Below are 22,812 nucleotides of genomic sequence, written 5' to 3'. Positions count from 1 at the left end.
TTCTTCAATTTTTTATAAAGATTTTGACAATAGATATTTCAAATAGATATTTCCCATTATGCAGTCAGTAGTTTCAGTCTAAAAACTTGGTAGCTGAAATTAAAATTACAGCAGACTAACACTGACAAATGCCTGGAAGACCCAACGAAACAGCCTGGTATCAATATAAATACAGTCAGTGACGTAACACAAAAGCGCTGATACCAGCACTTTCTCTCTGAAAATGAGCTTTGAGCTTCTAACATTTGACATGACATTATTTATTTATCAGAAATAAAATAAATGAGAAAATGAGATGTTTGCGGGCTTCGTGGAGCATATAAACCTCTGGCGTAAACTCGTCTCGTAAACAAACCACGCCCCGCGTGATGTCAGTGTAGCGGTGTATTGTGGGATATGTAGAGCACGCACGGCTCCTCCCCACGTGTTTGAGTGACTGTAGCAACGCGATCAGCAACATGGCATCTGAAACAGCGGCTACTGTAGTCCAGACACTCAGTTAGATTACATCACTTCAGATTGACGAACTGAAAGAGATTACGCCAACACCACAGATTTAAAAGAAAAGCCGCAATTGCCTCGTGAAGTACTGGTGAGATTATTAACTTCAACATTAATCATTTGTTTATTTAGTAGGACAGCTGAGGCCTCGCTATGTGTGTTAGTTGTGATGAGAGCATGTTGGCAGTAACAATGCTGAACACTTGTATCAAAAGTTACATACGTATGCAGACATTTATATGTGCACATACAGATTGAGAATGTTTGTAAAATAATGCGAGTTGCGTGAAACGTGACTTTGTTATCTCTGGTAGAGTTGCTAACACATCTTAGCATGGTGCTTTTAATTTGCTGACTGTCGCAGATTCTTTAATTCTTTGTTTGAAGTTTTCATTTTGGATAGATTACGTGATGTATACGTTTTATAAAGTTGCGGGATTTCAGTATCGTGTTGCACGCTGTTGCATCAGTTACTAGACATTAGCTGCTATGACAAACAGTGATCATAGCCACATGCATTTTATGTACATGTATTTTGGTGAAATTGGGTAGTAGATGTAACATGCTGGGTGAGGGTGGCCCAGTTTTCATTCAAGTTAGGACTGTATTGTTTATGCAGCTTACTCTGTTAGCTATATGGACATGTGTAAAATTATAGTCTCCAAAGATTTACACTTGTATTATCTGATCAATGAGTCCTTATAGTGAAAAAAAAAAAATAGGCTGTAATTATTACTGTCATACAAATCTTAATATGAAACAAATCTTGGTGTGAGATTTGAGAAAGAAAAAAAAAAGTGGTGTGCTGCTTTGTTACTATGATTTTTTCCATGTCCAAAAAGCTGTTAAACTTTTAATTAAATATGTCAGTGGGCCTGATTGTTGGCTGTGAGTGATTTGTCAGTTCTGTGTCTGCAGGTTTGAAATCCAACATCAGTGGTTCCTTCTAGTCATAATTATGGCCAGCGGAGATGATGATGATCCAATTATACAAGAGGTAAACATAAACACAGTTAAAGCAACAGTTCACCCAAAAATGAAAATTCTCTCATCATTTACTCACCCTCATGCCCGTCCCAGATGTGTATGACTGTCTTTCTACAGCAGAACACAAATGAAGATATTTTGAAGAATATCTCAGTTTCTTAAGATATGGATTTAACCACTGGAGTCGTATGGATTACTTTTATGCTGCCTTTATGTGCTTTTTGGAGCTTCAAAGTTCTGGTCAGCATTCACTTGCATTGAACGGACCTACAGAGCTGAGATTTTCTTCTGAAAATCTTCGTTTGTGTTCAGCAGAAGAAAGAAAGTCATACACATCTGGGATGGCATGAGGGTGAGTAAATGAGAGAATTAAAATTTTTGGGTGAACTGTTGCTTTAACAAAATCGGATTCCACCGCATTTGTTATACTAGCGACTTTGAGTATTCTTACTGATTTCCGTCTTGTTAGATTGATGTGTACCTGGCCAGAAGTCTTGTGGACAAGCTGTATTTATTCCAGGTAAGAATGACAGATAATATTGACACATTTAGTGCAGGTGAAGAAGGTTACACTTAGTAGTCGACCAATTATTTGTTTGTCAATGGTTGATGCCACTACCACTAACTATAAAGCAGGGTGATTGATATAATGCTGACATATACTGTATTTTATATAGTTTAATGCCTGCTAATGAGACAGTTACAAATAATTGCTCAAAATTCACTATCCATGGACAAAGCTATTAGTAGATTTTGAGACTGAGTCAAATTGGAAGTAACACTGCTGTTAATTGGCCCAGTGGATGCGGTTATTTGCCAGTTATCTCAAAATGGCCAAACATTGGCCGTTTGTTCGTTTTATCATTCCATTATTTCAAGTGTGTAACTTTATTTTTATCTCAAAGTACCCAGTGCGTCCTTCTTCTATGAGCTACAATAATGTGACCCACTTGGCAGCCAGAATTAAACCTAAACAGCAAAAGGTAAGGTGACTTTCACTGCTTGTGACCGTTTCTGAAACGACTATAATGAAAAAGTTATTTAAAAAGGCATGGATGTCATTTTGAAGGGACAAATGTTTCCTGCCTATATCCAGGTTGAACTTGAGGTTGCCATGGATACCATGAGTCCAAACTACTGCCGCAGTAAAGGGGAGCAGATCGCACTTAATGTGGATGGCACTTCTTCTGAGGACTCCAACACTTACTCCACGTGAGCATCATCAACCTCCATTTAGGATCAGCCTTTAGAATTAGTTCAAGTTCTGATCTTTTCTTTCTGCTTAAAGGAAAATGATGGACAAGCAAATATTTTCATCAATCCAAGCAACCACAAATACATCCCGCTACGCTGCAGCTGTGTTTCATAAAGGTGTGTGTTTGCATTTTACAATGTCAAATGTCTGTTGAGTGAAACAACGAAGATAAGTGGTTAGTAAAGTAATGTCCTGTTATTGATATCTGTTGTTGATAGGAGAGCTTCACCTCACTCCACTGCAAGGTATCCTTCAGATGAGACCAAGCTTCACCTATTTGGACAAAGCTGACACAAAACATAGAGAAAGAGAGGCAGCCAATGAAGGTGGGCAGATGTTTGTCATTTTTTTTTCTCAAATAGGTCGTCATATGAAAAATCAAAATTTCCTTGATCTTTTGAGGCATTAGATAATACTATGAAAACTACTTACATTTTCAGAAGGCAAAGCTTCCTCTGAGTTTTGAATATTTTGATTTGTATATTTTGTGATTTACTAACAACTGTGTCCATTAACAGCTGGAGACTCCTCTCAGGATGAGGCAGAAGATGATGTTAAACAAATCACTGTAAGACTTCAATCAAATGTTTCACATTGAACTTGTTAGACAAGAACACCAGACTGATTTTTTTAAATAAACATTACATCAATACACATCCTCATTCCTGTTATTGTCTGCTTGCCCTTTGATCAGGTGAGGTTTTCCCGACCTGAATCAGAGCAGGCCCGTCAGCGGCGCGTTCAGTCTTACGAGTTCCTGCAGAAGAAACAGGCTGAAGAACCCTGGGTTCACCTGCATTACCATGGTATAAAGGTAAGAGCAATCATGTGACCAGCTGCAGCAACATGCTTGACTGAGACATCCTATAACACGAATCTCATCTACAGAACAAACAAGGAAGTGAAACTCTTATTCACCAATTAATAAAACTGCATCATTAAAGGGATGATTCACCCAAAAATGAACATTTTACTCACCCTCATAATATCCCAGGTGTGTATGACTTTCTTTCTTCACCAGAACACATTTTAAGAAAAATAAAAAAAATATCTTAGCTCAGTTGGTCCTTAAAATACAAGTGAATGGAAATTTCTCTTTTGAAGCTCCAAAAATCACAGACAGTCAGCATAAATGTCATCGATACGACTCCAGCAGTTAAATTAATGTCTTTTAAAGTGACACGATCACTTTTGGTGTGAAAAAAGATCAGTATTTAAGTACTTTTTTAACTAATCCAACGCTTCCGAGAGGGTGGAGTTCAAGCGATCTCTCGTGTGACGTATTCGCGTTGCCATGATACTGACGATAATCTCACGTTCTCCACTCGATTGAGACGTCCAAGATAAGCACACAAGTGCACCATTGTGAGTAAAAGATCAGATAAATACAGATCTAAACCAAAACCAACCAAGCTACTATACAGCGTTCCTCCTCCTCACTTGTAAACAGCGCTGTTCTTCCAGATGTGACGCACATGCGTCAGTTCTCACGCGTTTCAAATGCCAATGCGATTACATCACACGTGCTTACCACTGCTGACCGGAAGCATGATATAGAATTAAAAAAAGTACTTTTTTATCTTTTTTGCACCAAAAGCTATCGTGTCGCTTTAGAAGACATTCATTTAACCGCTGGAGTCATATCAATGACGTTTATGCTGACTGTTTGTGATTTTTGGAGCTTCAAAAGAGAAATCTCCATTCACTTGCATTTTAAGGACCTACAGAGCTGAGATATTTTTCTTCAAATGTGTTCTGGTGAAGAAAGTCATACACACCTGGGATATTATGAGGGTGAGTAAACGATGATAAATTTTGGGTGAACTATCCCTTTAAGCCTGTTTACATGCACACCAAAACATTGATACCTCCCAAAAATCAGCTTATTTAAAAAATTTGACAAAACATGAAATCCCCGTTTATGTGACATCTGAAAATAATTGCGCTGTTCTCTGTTTTTGAAGTCAAACCGTGCTCATTGGAACAACCGAACAACGGTTAAAGGGATAGTTCACCCAAAAAATAAAAATCCTCTCATAATTTACTCACTCTCATGTCATCCCAGATGTGTATGACTTTCTTCTGCTGAACACAAATGAAGATTTTTAGAAGAATATTTCAGCTCTGTAGGTCACAATGCAAGTGAATGGTGTCCAGATCTTTTAAGCTCCAAAAAACACAGAGGCAGCATAAAAGTAATCCATGTGACTCCAATGGTTAAATCCATGTCTTCAGAAGTGTGATATAAGTGTGGGTGAGAAACAGATCAATATTTAAGTCCTTTTTTTAAAATATATCTCCACTTTCACGTTCTTCTTTTGTTTTTGGCAATTCACATTCTTCATGCATATCGCCACCTACTGGGCAGGGAAGAATGTTTATAGTAAGAAAGGTCTGTTTTTCTCCCACACCTATCATATTGCTTCTGAAGTGTTTATGGGAACTTGACATTCTGCATCTGAAACTCACAGTACATATAAAAAAATTTAAAACTACTTATTGCCAATTTTTCTTTTATTATGCATGCAGTTTTTTGGCTGCACAATAATTGCGAGACCACCTGAAATATTTGTGCTTTTGTTAAAAATGAATTTGTCACATCGCCAGAACATAAAATATTAACAAATGAAGGCAATAAGGTGATTTAATGTGACGAAAACCCCCACACACAATACAATACAATACACAACTAAGCAATACAGCATAATACTATGTGATGATGATTGCAATAACTTAAGTATTCAACTTATTTAATATAAATGCAAATTAACATTATTGTATTTACATCTCATTTGTTCTCAATCTGTAGGATGGGCTTTCTGAGCATGAGCGGCAGTATCTTTATTGCCAGGCCATGGATACCACAGAGAACACAGAGCTTGTGAAAACCCCACGGTTAGTGCTTGGAGTGTGGTTTAATTTCATTTTACTCTTAAACACTAGTAGGAACTATTTGACTCCTTCAAAAAATTGCCTGTTTTTTGTTCAGATGTTTAGCTTATGTTTTTGTTCTCCCCTCAGTGAATATCTATCCATGCTTGTGCCTCCTGTGGCTGAAGAAAAAGTGTAAGTAGAAAGAACATTCTATATGATGTATTATAAAACGGATAGTTCAGATTTTAGATTCTGATTGGATGAGCCGTGTTAAAGCCGTTGTAAAATATAGGCATATTTGTGTCTTTCTTATGTTCCCTGTCTTTTTGTTTGTTTCTCTCATGCTTTAGTGTCAAGCCGATGGGTCCCAGCAACGTACTCTCCATGGCCCAACTGCGCACACTGCCCCTGGGTGATCAAGTCAAGACGCTTATGAAGAATGGTTAGCTTGGGTGACATCATGGTGTATGGTCTTTTGCATCAGTCTTTTAGCATTTTTCTGTCTCTTTATACATGTTTTCTGTTCCTCTTAGTCAAAGTGATGCCGTTTGCCAATCTGATGGGGCTGCTTGCATCAGGAACAGACTCCACTGCAGTGCTGCGCTGCATACAGCAGGTGGCGCTGCTTGTCCAGGGGAACTGGGTGGTCAAGAGGTGAGTGTGTTTGTTTACTTTCTGCCAGGGTCGGACTGGCCATCGGGAGAGTCGAGACTTTTTCCTGGTGGGCCAGTGTGCCGCTAGCAGGCTGATGCACAATATGATATATATAAAAAAGATTAAAGAGAAAAAAAAGCCAAATTAAATGATTAAATCTCCTTTAGAAAATTACAGAGTTGCTGTACAATGTACTTAATTTTGAAAATAAAAAACGACCCCCATTGTGCTTCATTCCTCAAGTTTTACTCACCCATCTTTGTCATTGGATCAAAGAGGATCGAAGAAAGTGAAAGGGGCTGTTCACACCAAACACGCCCTTGTGCTCTATAAAAGCTAGACGCAGCGCAACGAACAGAACAAAGCAGGTGTCTTGAGATGCATTTTTAACAATTTAAGTTATTTTTGACTTGTCACGGTGGCTAAAAAACGTGGCACTCCTACATGAGATGCTGATCAACAGCGAGAATCTTCTCAACAGTTAAAGACGTCCGTCTAGTGCATATTTACATAGGAAAATAATTGAAAAACTACACGGACGGATGCAAAAATGTAATTGGGCATGCCTGCAAGTCTGTAAAAACAGACTTGATCAACCGAATCACAGTGTTCTCCTATGACGACAAGTAAGGTTTTGTTTTTCTAGTGTGTGATCTTATTATGGATTGGAATTTGCATTGTTCCATAGTGACTTAGTAAGCAGCAGTTGTGGAAATTCAAATGCAATGCCGATATTTCGGTCTTTACTGAAATGAATTGTTTTTCTTCTCAATTAATTTTTTTTTTTTTTTTCTGAATATTGCCAATCAAACTTTGTTTCCTAAATTACACACATTTTCTGTATTGCTATTAGCCTATTTACCATCCAGCTGCATAAAGATAAGCACCTGAGAGTAAATGAGGTTTTGTCGTGTCCTATTAAAACAATTTCAATGCGTCTATAATGAAATTATAGCAATTTCATTACATCAGTCAGTGGATCATAGCATGGATCGATCTGTTCCATTTATGCGCAACATTGCTTATGAAACCTATATACAGTATAAATCAACAATAATAATGATAATAGATATATCAGTTATCTATGGTGAAACCTATGTTCTGTGGGCTGGAATCCTGAAATTCCCAGGAAAATTGTGTCGCCCAATCTGACCCTGCTTTCTGCCTTATGTTTAGGAGGTCATATCTGACGCTGATACATTACAATAATAAATACTAAGATAAGATTATTGAAACAAATGTCACGATACCAGTGTTTCTACAGTACTGGTAGTACGGAGCACAGATTTAATTTGCGTACTGACAGACGGCTGCTTTCAAACGCTCACATGCTTGTGAGTGCGTGCCGTTACTTCTTTTACACTGAAATGCACAATTAATTAAATTAAAATCTTGATATGTCCTAGTGTGATTATTAAGCCGCAAAAGGCTGCAATCTTGGTCTGCATGAGCTGCGTGATTTAAATGAATGTGTGGAGCAGACCGCTCACACACTGGAATCTCCACAGACATTGATAGATAATCACATTAAATGAGATGACAGAGCAGAGCACTAATGCACTGTGAAGCGTGCAGCACATGTAGACTATAATATAATTAAATCAAAACATTTGCGCTTTAATGATGACACTGTGCCATGTAGCGAACTGTTTATCCAGACAAGTGAAGTTTCAGTCAAAAGCGCACGTCAAAATAAAAGCACGATTCAAAATAAAAGCTAGATGCCTGAAATAACAGAAATAGCGACAGAAATAGATTTTCCATATGTTATGGTGAAAATTGCTGAAATGTTGTGAATGTCTTTGGCAGTGATGTGCTGTATCCTAAGAACACCTGCAGTTCACACAGTGGCGTTCCTGCTGAAGTGCTCTGTCGGGGTCGAGACTTTGTGGTGAGAGATTTCTCTTACTGAAATAATGTACTGCGGTCTTTTGCCTGATATTATTTTTATTAACAGAATTAATTAAATATTGACAAGCTGTATCATTATAATGCAGTTTTCTAAGTGAGATTGCCTGTGTTTTCCTAAATGTGTGTCTCTGTCCTCAGGTGTGGCGATTCACCCTAGAGCGAACCCTGATGAGAAAAGATGTTGCTGCTACTATAAAGGTTGGTCTGTTGAATTAATCAGAGTACTTCAGTGTAAAACCAGATGGCGCTCTAAGGGCCTGATGTGATGTGTTCCACCCGTATACTCTGAATACGAGACTTCTGACCAAACACTACTGCCTTCTTTTGCCATTGGTTGCCAAATCTTATGTTTTGATCTTGATTAGCTATAATCTTAATGATTATAATTTATTTTAATCTATGGTTTTTTATTTTTCTAATGTATGTTATATATATATATATATATATATATATACACACAGTATTGTGCAAAATTTTTAGGCACTTGTGAAAAATGTTGCATAGTGAGGATGTTTTCAAGAATAATGCCATAAATAGTTTTCATTTATCAATTAACATCATACAAAGTCCAGTAAACTTAAAAAAGCTAAATCAGTATTCGTTGTGTTCACCTTTGCCTTTAAAACTGCCCCAAAGCTCCTAGGTACACATGGACACAGTTTTTCTTGGTTGTTGGCAGATAGGATGTTCCAAGCTTCTTGGAGAATTCACCACAGTTCTTATATCTATTTAGGCTGTCTCAATTGTCTCTTCATTTAATCCCAGACTGAATCGATGTTTGTTGGGGGGCCATGACATCTGTTGCAGGGCTCCCTGTTCTTCTATTCTAATCTTTTCTATTTGCAAAAGTAATGTTTGGGAGTCTAAAATGTATTTTTCCTATTGACACACTACAGCTGAAGATATAAATAACCATCTTAAGACAAATAAATTTTGTGAAGCATCTTAAGTGCCTAAGACTTTTGCACAGTACTGTATATAGTTTTAATGTTTGCACTTTTCATGTGACCACAGCTGCCCCCAGAGGATGTGAAGGATTTCTTAGAGCAGATGTCTGTTCCTAAATTAAACAGAGGCTGGGAGTTCCTGTTGCCTACAGACCATGACTTCATCAAAAAGCACCCTGATGTGGCTCAAAGACAACACATGCTTTGGCTAGGCATTCAGTCTAAGTATGAAGTAGTCTTTTAATATTGGCATTAAACTTAAATGCAAAAATAAAAAAAATCTATCATCATTAGAATTAAATAAATGATGACAGAATTATCATTTTTGCGTTAAATATCTCTTTAATAATCTTTATCTTTCATGTTATGCTGCTGAAGGCCTTTTCACATGACTCACATCAACTTTCCCCAATTTGGAGAGAATTTCAGCATTGACCCTGTTTGCTGCTGACCTTTCGAAGCACTGGCAATGATTTCTGGACAATTTGCTTGTTGTGTCGTTATGTAGGCAGTGGCAAAATCAAAAAAGAGAGATCATGTGTGTGTCTACATGCTTCGAATTGTGCAACACAATGTTGTGTTGACGCAAGTTGCCATCTGATGAATCGGACCGTATTGTACCTCCAGTAATGACACCCTAACCAATCACACAAAAAAGAACCCTCTTTTTGGCATGTTTGTGTATATGATGCTTGTATTGAGACTTCATGTGAAAGGGCCTTAAGGATATTGTAAGTACTTTGGTTGTTAATGGAAGTAGGGATGCACTGATATATTGGCTGCCGATATTTATTGGCCAATTATTGACCAAATTAAAACCATTGGCATATGGGTTAAGCATGAAAATGCCAATACTAATTTACCAGATTAGTATCTTATAGTAATTAGTATCACACACAAATTTGTGAATTCAAACGCACAATCCAGAAATAATGATAGCCTTAATATGTAGAGGGTTTGACACTCCTAAGAACAAGTAATATTTATTTTTTATTCTTTCTCGTTCTCATGTTAATGTGGAAAACCGCCATAAACGGACACGATGAGGGAAACCATCCAAAACACTTTGAAACCAGCAGACTTTGACTTCTGAGACATCGGTATAATATCCATGAATTCTACACGATTAATTGAATTAAGATTTAAATTGCAATATTGCCTTGCGTGATTACTAATGTTTCAAAATATAGTCTGCGTTCAGCGCTTCAGTCAGTGCTGTGTGAGCAAGTGTGATACAACATAGATGTATTGAACTACAAAAACAGAAGTGCAATGTTTTAGAAGTACAAAATAACCTTTTTTCATTTAACAATTTTTGTTATCATAATTATTTTTGATATCTTTTTAAATATGTTTATCTTTTGTTTATCTTTTATTGTGGCTCTCTTTTAAGTTTTGGCCTGTCATGACTCACATGTTAAACAGATCTAATCCATGTTCAATAGAAATGATTTATTGTTAGAACAGTTAAAAAAGCTTTTGTACCTCTTTGTACTTTTTTAAAGCATAATTCTTAAGTGAAACTTAAGTAAAATTCTGATGAGTGGCAAAGTATCGGTATCGGCCAAAAAAACAATTTGTATCGGTGCATCCCTAAACGGAAGGTAAATATCTCAGTCTCTCAGTGTTTCTAAATAAAGCACTGTATTTCAGGTTGGAAAAAGTTTTTAACTTCTCAAAAGAGGACTTCATGCCCAAAACGGATGCTCAGATGGGTATGTTTGGACTTTTAGTGATTCATTTAACGATCCATGTTCTAAACACCTCACATTCTTGGTCAAAACTCATGCTACCTAATTTTTGTTTTGCACTTGTTAAAGGGGTGGTTAAGGGGTAATATACTTTTCATTCTGTTAAATATCTGATTAACACTTTTTATTGTTTCTCACAAATGTATGTATGCAAAACATACATACACAGAATCAACTTTTAACCCCCATTGTTCCCCCTCCCATCCCGACCCTCAAACATCCCCGTGGTCAAAGCCTGAGTTACACACATATAAACAAAAAAAAAAATTTACAAATTTGGTCACAATCATGTCAAGAGCCTTCCTGATATGTTAAGTATTTGTCCCATTTCTTACCATAGACGTCTAATCTGCCAAGCTGTTTATATGACATCTTTTCAAATAAATAAAAGCATAGTAATAAGACTATTTTTGGGGTAGGCATAAAACTCCTTTGTCAGATGATCTATGTAACTTACTAAAATGCAAACAAGGTCGTTTATCATTCCAAATAAAAGACTTAGATATTCTATCAAATTGTTTAAAATAAGAAAGTGAAACTTCAAGTGGGAGAGACTGCAGTAGATAATTGATTTTTGGGGATACAATGTATTTTTATAACATTGACCTTCCCAGCAATAGACAAATGTAGAGGAGCCCTCCTATCCACATTGCATGGGAACCTTTTCATTAATGGGTCCAAATTAACTTAACATCCAAAAATAATTGTGTACCCAAGGCTAAATTATATAGACCACTATCCAACATTGATATAACCATAACATCTTTAACCCACAGAACAAAAAAAAGATGCGCTTCAACCTCACGCATAAGTCTCAACTGGCATCCATGCACGTTCACGAGATTTTCCGCGACACTAGATCGCTAGATACAAGATTACTTCAGTCCGGTGTTTTTTTTGTTTTGTTTTTTTTACATAAACTGTACCATTGAACAACACATAGAAGTTTTCAATGTAATTGTCCCCAGTAAACAAAAACATTGAACCCCCAAAATGAACAAATAAACTCAATAAGTCAATAAAGGGAGTGAGAGAGACACTGTGGGCAACTGACCGAATAACAAACACTCTCAGACTGCATCAGCAAAATGCACGATGTGTAGTCCATACCACTGATTAATGAAGGCCATAGCTTGTCGTGGACATGTGTAAGTCTTGCATCCATCCGTAGCATCAATTCTTAGCCTAGCCGGGTAAAGCAATGCGAAGCTCACGTCCTGTGCATGAAGTAACTTTTTGCACTCTTTGAATCTCTCCCGTTTCGCTTGTGTAGCACTGGCAAAGTCTGGAAAAAACATGTTGTAAATTTGTAATCTTCCCAGCACAATTTTCCTTTATTCATATGTAAAATAATGTCTCTGTCTGCGGACCTCAAGAATCTTGCCAGAATGGTTTGCGGTCTGCCAACTGCCCCGAGAAGCCGACCAAGAGCTCTGCGTGTGCGCTCTATTTCCAGATGACGACCCGCAGTGTCGCAGAAATTCAGTTTTGATTCATGTCTTGACCTTCCTTTCCCTCGGGGATTCCAACGAAACAAACATTATTACATCTGCTTCGATTTTCCATATTCTCTCTTTTTTCCCCACACCTGATCCATATCAGTTTTGGTGGCTGGCGGGTTAGTCCGCAGCTCTTTTCCAGCTGTTCCAGAGACTCGATTAGCTTTTCAACCTCATCCATTCTTGTGATCAGGGTGGAAAGTTTTGCCTCCATAGATGTGTTTGCTCGACATATTTTTGCAAGGCCTTCCATGTCGGTCGAGAGTTTCGTTAGCGCTGCATAAATGTTCGCAATACCTTAACCTACATCCTGAGGCGCGCTGTCATTCCCAACCGGACCCCTGCCATCTTGCTCTCGAGAGGCATCACGCATGCAACCGTAAATGCTTTTTTATGTCCCCACAGGCCGACGATTTCGAATTCTTCGGCATCCTACACTCCCAGCGCAGTTTAACAATCAAAACCAAATAATTTCTCACTGAGTAATATTGATTGAAAGGATAATTGTAGCAAAGTGTAGTGGAGCTCACCACTAGGCTACTTCCCCTCGTGACTCCCATTCTGTTCAATATCAAATAATCATCCTTATTATATTCCAAACCTGTATGACCTCTATAACTTTGGGTGGATTGTTCCTTTATTTACATTTCGTGTTTGCTATAGAGCCTGTTCACGTGAGTGGGGAGCAGCGTCTCAAAGCTGCCAGGGACAATGCTCGGGAGAACCACGGCACTATGCAGAGGGAACTGGACGCTCGTAGATTAAAGGCATCCAGACTCCCGGGGGCCTCCTGTGAAGCCAGCACCCCAGTGCAAGTAAAACGGGAGCACATGAGTGACTCTGAAGAGCCCATGGACACCTCAGGCTCTCTCACAAATGGCTCCATCAACGGTTACCTGAACTCTACATCTCCAATTATGGACCCTCATAATGGACATGGGACCGGCAACGCGCCCACCCCTGAGCTCCAGCACTTTGTGCGAAACACTTTCCTAAAGCAGTATGTGCTGTGTCTCAGTGAACTGAAGAGGCTATTTAACCTACATTTGGCCAGCTTGCCCACGGGTCACTCCGTGTACGGCCATGTGACAGACCGTATGCTGCAGGACACCATCCTCCTGAGCCAGTGCAAACAGATCCTGGTGCCTGTAAGTACTGAGACCTGATCTGTCAGAAACGCAGACATTTAGTTTTTTATCCCGAGTAGCAAAAATCCTAGAACAGCTGACTGTTTTTGTTGTGAGTGAATGCTCTTTTATAATGTGCATCTGAAATACAAGAAGGGATACACCAAAACTACATTTAGAAGTTTGTCTGGGCACAATCAAATTGCATGGTAGCTCAGCTGATAGGAGCGATGCACTCGCAATGCAAAGGACCAGGGGTACGAGTCCTGAAGAGCACAGCCGAAAGTGTCTTAGAAGCACAACATAATGACATGGTTGCTTTAACTGTCTCGCATTTGCTTTTTATGACACTATTGGTAAGATTTAGGTTTAAGGTTTAGTGTAAATTTTGTGAACATTAATGTCTACTGTTTTGGGAGAAAATTGCTTTTAGTGCCACTCAATGGACATTTCACCTCGGAGCTACCATGTTATGTCTAAGAAACCGTGTAATATAGTTTATTTGATAACATCAGAAATGTCGCCACAGTCATGCTTTTTTTTTTTTTTTTTTTGTCATGAGATCAGGATCTTTTTAAAAATCCCTAAAATTAGCTTGTTCAGTGATATATCAGGTATTTGCAATATATTCAATATTATTTTGTTTCGATATAAATTTAGTCAACTTTATGAATATCACAATAGTTATAATGCACTTTTTATTTTACCATAAAATATCCTTAAGGTATAAATGAAAATAATTATATCTATAATTCCATCTAGATATAATAATTTTAGCTATATCGCCCTTACCTTATTTCGATCGATATGATAGTCAGTGATGAGTGCATCCCTAAATACATGTCAACTTTTTTTTATTTTATTTTTTTTATTTAATTGTGCTTTAATTGGTTTGGGATCCATAAACGTCATTGTCTGTCATGCTCATTAAGATGTAATTTGGTTGAGTTAAAGGTTTGGCCTTTCTTCTTAGGGCTTATAGGATATAGGTGTATTGTAGGGCAGGAAAGCAGGCCTTATGTAATTGCTATTAATGGAGTCAAAGCCCATCAGTAGGAAGTCAAGACAGAGTCTTGATCTGAATGTTTGTACTTACATGCATGTTTTCTCTTCTCTTTAAGGCTTATAGCATACATGTTTACAAATTACTCACTATTTCCCAAAGATTTGTTTGCATTTATGACTTTGTCAAATTAGTTGTTTAGTTGGTGTTTTGCAGTATGTGATGTCAGAATATACTTTCAAGTCAGATGACATTGTAACTAGCATAGGATCAACAGCAGGGCCAAGGAAACTTTTTAATCTGGTAAACAGTTTTGCAAATTAGTGCTAACTAGGGCTGGGCTTTAAAAATGTAATTGCTATATTTGTCAGCCTTTTGACTATATACAATATACATCTCCGTGTATGTATTGGTTCTGAAATGGCATGAAAGAGGAAAAATAAATTTGACCAGACATCCAGGTAAATTAAAAGTGTTTAGAACTTAAAGAGTGAAAATCTAGTTAAAAATCTGCAAGACATGTTTTCAATACTTAAATGCAGAGAATGAAGAATTATACTTAAAGAAATGTTCTGGGATCAAAGTTAAGCTCAACTGACAGCATTTGTGGCATATTGATGATAATCACAAAAATTAATTTGGACTCGTTCCTCTTTTTCTTTAAAACAAGCAAAAATCGAGGTTACAGTGAGGCACTTACAATGGACGTGAATGTGGTCAATTTTTGGAGGGGTTAAAAAAAGAAATGTGAAGCTTTATAATTTTATAAAAGCACTTGCATTAATTCTTCTGTTAAAAATCATGTATTATTTGAGCTGTAAAGTTGTTTAAAAACATCATTTTTGGGTTTTAGGTTTGTTGACATTACATTGTTGTTGTAAAATTGGCCCTAACTTTACACAGAAAAGGTTTGTAAGTGATATCACACTAAAATCATGTTTACATGCATATTGTTTTTGTCTTTTGGCTAAACTTTTGAAACAGTGAGTATTTTAATGTTCAAAAATTGGCCCCAATTCTCACTGTAACCAAGATTGTGTGTTTTTTTTTTTTTTAAGAAAAGGAGAGACGAGTTTAAATAAATGTTTGTGGTAATATCATGCCACAAATGCTGTCGATTAAGCTTAACTTGTATTGAACCCAGAATATTCCTTTAATCATTTTCTTTCATTTCTTCCAGTATAACAATACATATTATTAAATGGCAATATTTACCTAAATATCTTTACTAGAACATTTTAATATATGGAAAATGCCACCATGGACTTCTATAGATATTTTTATGTGATGGCACAAACAAATAATTAATTTAGCCGACTTTTTTGAACTGATTCACAGAAATGAACCAACTTCCCAACACTGTAAAAAAATGTTCATAATTTTAACGGTAAAAGACTGTAAAAATGCTACAGTAAAAAAAAGTTAATTGGTTAACCTTAAAATATACAGTAACATTTTTTTAATATATTTAAAAAGACAATACATGTAGTTATACGGTAACATTTTGTAAAAATATTTTTTTAAATGTAAAAAGTATGATTTTTCTGTATAATTAACAGTAAAAATTTATATTATGTTTAACAAGAGAGTACGTGTACTTTTTATGGTAGATTATTGTTAAAATTACAGTAAAAAACAATAATCGGGCGTTCCCAGAATTCCCTGCGTGACCCAGTTCATTTCATTATATTTTATGGGAATAGTTATTTTTAATATCAGTTATGTACATTGGGGTGTTCTGTTTTATATTTGATGTAGTTTAGTTAATATTTATGTCATAATTTTAATTTCAGATGTGTTACCCTGATGGTGTTTAGTGTTTTTGTGAGTGACACTGAGCACTGTCTCTACATGTTTATTGGTCATTGCTCCTGGAAGAGCCACTATTGGTGAACTTCATGTCATCATGTGATCTTCTGTAATTACTACAGTGATTAACAAATACATTATAAAGTGAAAAGCAGATTTTTACAGGTTCAGAAGTTTAATATATAAAGTTTATTATTTAATAATATAAACAACGGTAATGCACAGTAAAATATACAGGCATCAAAATTACATCCCGGCAAGCCTGAAACGTGGTTACCGTATTTTTTTACAGTGAACTCTTAAAACTGTTTTTGCCACTGAAGTGTAAATCAGAGACGCTACCAGTGCATCTTAACTCTCATGGGTCATGAGCCAAAGAAGGATTGTGTGCAAGTAGTCTCATGCGACAATCTATATGAAATTTTATGGCCAAATAAAGAGTGCATTAAAATCATTGTGATAATCATGATTTTGTTCCATTTTACATTGGCAGCAAAATCTTGACAAATATATTGTGAATATTTAATATATCACCCAGCTTGAGTATTAACATCCTTTTAATAAAAAAATTATAACATAACAACACTAATAAAAACAGTGATTTATCAGAACCTTCTGACCAGGTCTTCTCATCCAGGTCCTGACAGAGAAAGACAGCTAATATAAGTGAAATTCTGTCCTGGCCCATCTGTGACTTTGTGTGTGTTGTGAAGTTTCCTCCTCAGAGCAGTGCCACCGCAGATGAGCAGAAAGTGTTTGGCCTTTGGGAGAGCGGAGAAACCTTTGACAAGGTAATGTCTATGAACCGAGCTTTTCTTCATTTAAGTGCTGTTTTGTGAACATGTCTTCACTGTGAGACTCTGTACTAGTTTTGTCAGTTAAGTCCAAAACCCTTCATTGCTTTTTTTTCTTTCACAGCACCGTCAGGTTCTGTTTGAGATCTTCACGAAGAACTATCGAGTCAGGAGGAACGTGATCCAGTCTCGTCTCACACAGGAACTCGGCGATGCTGTCACCAAAACAGATGTGGATAGACTGCTCAAGGTACCGTTACAATACCGGATTCAAGGGTCATCATGAAATTTCACACACCACAGCAAAAAATCACAGTATTGAAGTTAAATATTAATGGAAATATTACATTAAAACAGTGACATTAAGCCGTCAAGTATTTAAACATTGCTTTACGTTTTTCCAAGTTGTTATTCAAGTTGACAGGAGAGCCATAAATTAAAGAGAAAAAAAAAGTACAAAGAACAAACAAAGATAATAGAACAATGTTTCATTTTTATTTTGTCAATGTTAACGAAGACGAGACCAAAAAAGACGCATAATGATGATAATTAAACAATTGAATTAAAACACACAGTTGACAAAAAATATGACGAGAGAGAAGTAATACTGCAGGATATTCACAGTGCACAAACAGAAGAAGAAACTTCTTGAGAAGGAATGATTAATCTTATCCAATAATCCAGTATGTAGAGTTTTTCCAAAAAAATGCAAAATAAAAGACCGAAATGAACAAACTTACAAATCAGTTAATACCTTACTCAGTCACATCATATATGAGATTAATCACTATATCCACAATATATATGTAAAATTACAACTTATATCTGTACAGACATTGAGGTGAATGAACAGATGACTGAACTTTATCTATGTTACGCGCTAGTCAGAATACGTAACTTGCATTGTGAATGCCCTGCCCTTAGGATAAAGCAATATTCTTAGGGGCAGTGGTGGCTCAGCGGTTAAGGCTCTGGGTTACTGATCAGAAGGTCGGGGGTTCAAGCCCCAGCACTGCCAAGATGCAACTGTTGGACCCTTGAGCAAGGCCCTTGACCATATCTGCTCCAGGGGCGCTGTATCATGGCTGACCCTGCACTCTGACCCCAGCCTAGCTGGGATATGTGAAAAAGAAGAATTTCACTGTATATGTGCAAATGTATAATGTGTGATAAATAAAGAAAAATTATTATAAATTAATTATTATAATTATTCTGAACTGTCTAAAACATAAATATTAATACGTTTCAAAATATGAAGAATTCAGAATACAGGAACTTCTAAACAGTAACTAATACTTCAGTATATTCATTATATGCTATTATTTCAGGAGCTCAGGTTTTCACACTGTAGTTTGTTGTGTTGTTTATATGTTTGATACATTTAAATTAATGTTCCGGGTTCAACACAAGTTCAGCTCAACCAACAGCATTTTTCGCATAATTTATTTTGTCTCGTTCCTCCTTTTCTTAAAAAAAAAAAAAAAAAAAAAGTAGCCCAGATTTTTATAGTGAGGCACTTACAATAGAAGTGAATGGGGCCAATCAGTAAACATTAAAGTACTCAATGTTTCGGGGGGCTGGGTAGCTCAGTGAGTAAAGACGCTGACTACCACCCCTGGAGTTCGCGAGTTCGAATCCAGGGCGTGCTGAGTGACTCCAGCCAGGTCTCCTAAACAACCAAATTGACCCGGGTAGAGTCACATGGGGTAACCTCTTCGTGGTCGCTATAATGTGGTTCTCGCTCTCGTGGGGCATGTGGTGAGTTGTGCGTGGATGCCGCGGTGGATGGCGTGAAGCCTCCACACGCACTATATCTCCGTGGTAACGCACTCAAGCCACGTGATAAGATGCGCGGATTGATGGTCTCAAACACGGAGACCACTGAGATTTGTCCTCCACCACCCGGATTGAGGCGAGTCACTACGCCACCATGAGGACTTAGAGTGCATTGGGAATTGTTCATTCCAAATTGGGGAGAAAAAGGGGAGAGAAAAAAAAAGTACTCAATGTTTCAAAAGTGAAGTCACAAGACAAACAAAATGCATATTAACATGATTTTAGTGTGATAAAATCGCTTGCAAACCTTTTCTGTGTGTAAAGTTATTTCTAATTTTACAACTTTGATGCCATGATGACAATGCTGTAAACCCTGTAATCCCACAAAAGCAACGATTTAAATAAGTTTACAGCTCAAGAAGTACACAGGTTTTAACAGAAGAATTCATGTTAGTGCTTTTATAAAATTAGAAGCTTCACAATTCTGCCTTTTAAATCCCCCTAAAAATTGGTCCCATTAACTTCCATTGTAAGTGCCTCACTATAACCTCAATCTTTACTTCTTTTTTTTTTTTAAAGAAAAGGAGGAATGAGTCGAAATAAATGTTTTGTGGTAATCGGGCAATATGCCACAAATGCTGTCGATTGAGCTTAGCTTGTATTGAACCCGAAACATTCTTTTAATAAATGAGTTGGGGATATGCTGAACGATTAATTTTATTGACGTTTAAACGAACATTTTTGGAGTCGACTAGTCTAAAAAGTAAGAAACCCTCAGAAACAGTCAAAAAAACATTTCATGTACTTAATCTATTCCAACAGCCAAATCCGACGCTAAATTCCACTGAAAAGGGGCATTTATCTGCGACGTGCTTGCCTTGCATTATGATCATTGTACATTAAATATAGAACATGATACACATTCATTGAATTAACGTTTGCGAATACAGCCATATTTATTGAAAACAATTGAATGAATAGTGCAGGACCGATAGAGCAACCCTAAAAGCCTGTTCTAAACGGAAATCACCAAGTAAAAGTTACTTAACATATTAAAACAGTCAGGACATTGTTGAAAATAATTAACACGTAAGCCAAATCTACGAAAGAACAAAAATTCACTGAAACGTTCCACGTATTTCACGATGTGCTGTCATGCATTAGCCATTGATCTAATATGACAGCTGTTCAGTAAAGAACGTTAACCAATAATAGTTATGTTGTAAAAACATTGTTATAGGATAGAAAAAATAGGCCTGTGATGTAGCCTACAATAAATCTAATGTATTCTAAACATGACGTGCACACACAATAAAAGATAGTTTAACCCGTTAAAATAGCCTTCTTAATCAGCAGGGCAAAAAAAATGGCATACCTAGCCTAAAACAGTCATTTTCTAGGCAACTAACTTAAAGGCATAGATTTTTTTGATGAGCAAAATTAACATCAACATGGTCCGGGGAAAGACAGGACCTTACGTACCTGAGGCGATAATCATGCACATTTGAAAAAGCCTGTTTAGGGGAAAAATAACTTACATACACACACAGATTTAAAGTAGACTCAAATGTGAAAACATCCACTGCAACTTGCACCACAAGTGATTTCTACAGCTAATTTGCTGGTCTTGCAAGAAGACATTTTTCTGCACGCACTGCGAGTGAAGAAGCACGTGCAGCCTGTGGTGAAATGAAACTTTGTATCTGCTCCAGTTATCCTCTTTTTTTAGTTATATTTGTATTATTAATTATATTTAAAATGTGTAACATTAAGAAGACAGTCATTTAAGTGCAGCCTTTGTAAAAAAAAAAAAAAAAAAAAAAAAAATATATATATATATATATATATATATATTTATATATATATATATATATATATATATATATATATATATATATATATATATATATATATATATATATAAATAAAGCCAAACGTAAATGTGTACAAATGTTGAATGGTGTAATAGGGAAAAATATTGACCGACTAGTAATTCCAGTGTCGACTAGTCTCGCACATCCCTAAAATGAGTATACATTGTATGCGTACCTACAACTGTTTGAATATTTGATTTAAATTTTTTCTCGTCAGGACATTTTCACAATTCACAATATGTTCATGGCAGTGACAGCACCGAGGTACGACAATTAAGTCATTACCACAATACTGTAGAAACGCTGGTATCTTTACATTCGATTTTTAGGATCGACTTTAGACATCACGGCTTCATTCTTTGTGATCGAATCATTCAAGCGTGCCAATAAAACTTTGTTTTGGATTGTTGTTCTTTTAGTAACTGGATCCATTTTGTGGTGTTTAATTTCAGGAATGCTGTACAAGCTCAGGAGGGATGTGGTACCTGAAGGGTACTGTACGCTCCTGACAGGAATAGGAGGAGCCCTGGGGATCTCGTCAATCAACTCAACTCCCTTAGAGTTTAATGAGAGTAAACTTTGCACATGGAGGCAGAGCAGACACACAAACCAGTCACTGCCCTCGGCTGATGAAGAACAGGGCAGGGGACATCCATCCACTATTTTGGATCACCTGCATAAGTTAACCCTTCATAGCGCAAAAACAAGTGTATTCGAGACCACGTCTGGTCCAAACACATTACCATCTCAGAAAAAGGGCTGAAGATCTGTGTAATCCTTAGAAAGTGTTTCAGGGAAAATGAAGTGTAAAGGAGATGTATGCTGAATGCGTACCTGGACTATCAATTAATTGGGTTTTCTTTTGGTTCTGTTTTTTATGACCTATTATGAAAGTAGTTATTACAAATAAAGATGAGAGGAGATGAGAGTTTAGCTGATTTTATCCCGTTTGTGGTCTTTGCTCTTGTTTAGGACATTTAGTTGGCTGGGGAAAAAAATAGGATGTTTTGGTTTAATAACTACCCTTGATTTTATAGCATATTGGGTATTTCTTGAATTACTGTTGTTATTATTTTTTCTTTGCCCCACATTGAAGCATGGACATACTGTAATCCGAAGAAGTAAAAGGGTGCAAATACTGGATACTAACAGGTTTGAAAGGGCACTAGATCATGTCAAATAAATACTCTGAACTTCATGCTTTGTTGAAATGTTAATTTCTCTGCTGTCATTGGGTCAAATGAAGACCGTAAAGCTGCCCATTCACACTCTGCACTTTAGTGCCCTTTGTGAAATGTTTACATCACTTCTTAAATATATCCGTTGAACCCCACAGCTCTTGTCAACCAAAAATGGTTCTCGATTGACAATAGAAATTGCAAGCAGTTTAGATTAAAGAAGATGAATGCTGACAACCTGTTTTGTGCATCCTTAATTTTTTGATTTTGTTGCATTTTTGAGGATAAAGTTGGACCTGAAGGTTAATTTGGATCAGAAGCTGGAATAAGAATTGGAAGCTTATTGCTAGAGTCCCTGAATGTCATTTGCAGTTGTGTTTGATCAAGTATATTATATTTAAGTGGCACTTCATCACATATGTCATTCATTTCAGAGTAGTTAATGCATTCGGACTTCATGAACAATTGAATTTCTTAGGAAATTTTAATATTTTGCCTCCACTGTAATAATGGTTTACTTAACCAAGTAATGGTTTACTTTAATTTAATTCACCTAAATATGTAAATTTACTTTCAAACCCATTTGAAACCCTTTTTTTTTTTTTTTTTGCATGGAAGAAATTGAGGCTAAAAAGAAAACACTATGGGCTTGGGATGGCATATGTAAATGATGACAGAATTTTCATTTTTGGGGGAATTGTTCCTTTAAGAGGGAATGTCATCAATACCAAAACAAATGCCCTATAGGCTTGTTTCACAAAAATGTAATGTGCATTTCCTTGTCATACTGGTAAAACTGGGGTTCTGGAACCAGGAAGGTTTTTTTTGGGTGGTTACAATGTCACTTTAAGAGTTTAAAGCTGTTTTGAGTG

The 22,812-nt window shown here is 36.7% G+C and overlaps 1 protein-coding gene across 1 annotated transcript; it reads left to right on the top strand.

Moving 5' to 3' along the window:
* Window positions 1-442: 442 nt before the first annotated feature.
* Window positions 443-22,674, top strand: LOC127427072 (DNA-directed RNA polymerase III subunit RPC5-like). Its single transcript, XM_051674426.1, has 21 exons — window positions 443-592; window positions 1,420-1,498; window positions 1,958-2,008; window positions 2,394-2,471; window positions 2,585-2,700; window positions 2,777-2,859; window positions 2,962-3,069; window positions 3,262-3,311; window positions 3,438-3,557; window positions 5,553-5,638; window positions 5,765-5,809; window positions 5,968-6,059; window positions 6,151-6,271; window positions 8,081-8,162; window positions 8,321-8,380; window positions 9,197-9,354; window positions 10,783-10,844; window positions 13,043-13,527; window positions 17,032-17,109; window positions 17,237-17,362; window positions 21,215-22,674. The coding sequence occupies exons 2-21, from the start codon at window positions 1,460-1,462 to the stop codon at window positions 21,269-21,271; spliced, it is 2,097 nt and encodes a 698-aa protein (XP_051530386.1). The 5' UTR covers window positions 443-592; window positions 1,420-1,459; the 3' UTR covers window positions 21,272-22,674.
* The last annotated feature ends 138 nt before the right edge of the window (window positions 22,675-22,812 follow it).

This window comes from Myxocyprinus asiaticus, chromosome 36, assembly GCF_019703515.2.
Source record: "Myxocyprinus asiaticus isolate MX2 ecotype Aquarium Trade chromosome 36, UBuf_Myxa_2, whole genome shotgun sequence".
Classification (NCBI taxonomy): Eukaryota; Metazoa; Chordata; class Actinopteri; order Cypriniformes; family Catostomidae; genus Myxocyprinus; species Myxocyprinus asiaticus.
The sequence above is the reverse complement of the archived record's forward strand: the minus strand, read 5'-3'. Positions and strand labels throughout refer to the sequence as shown.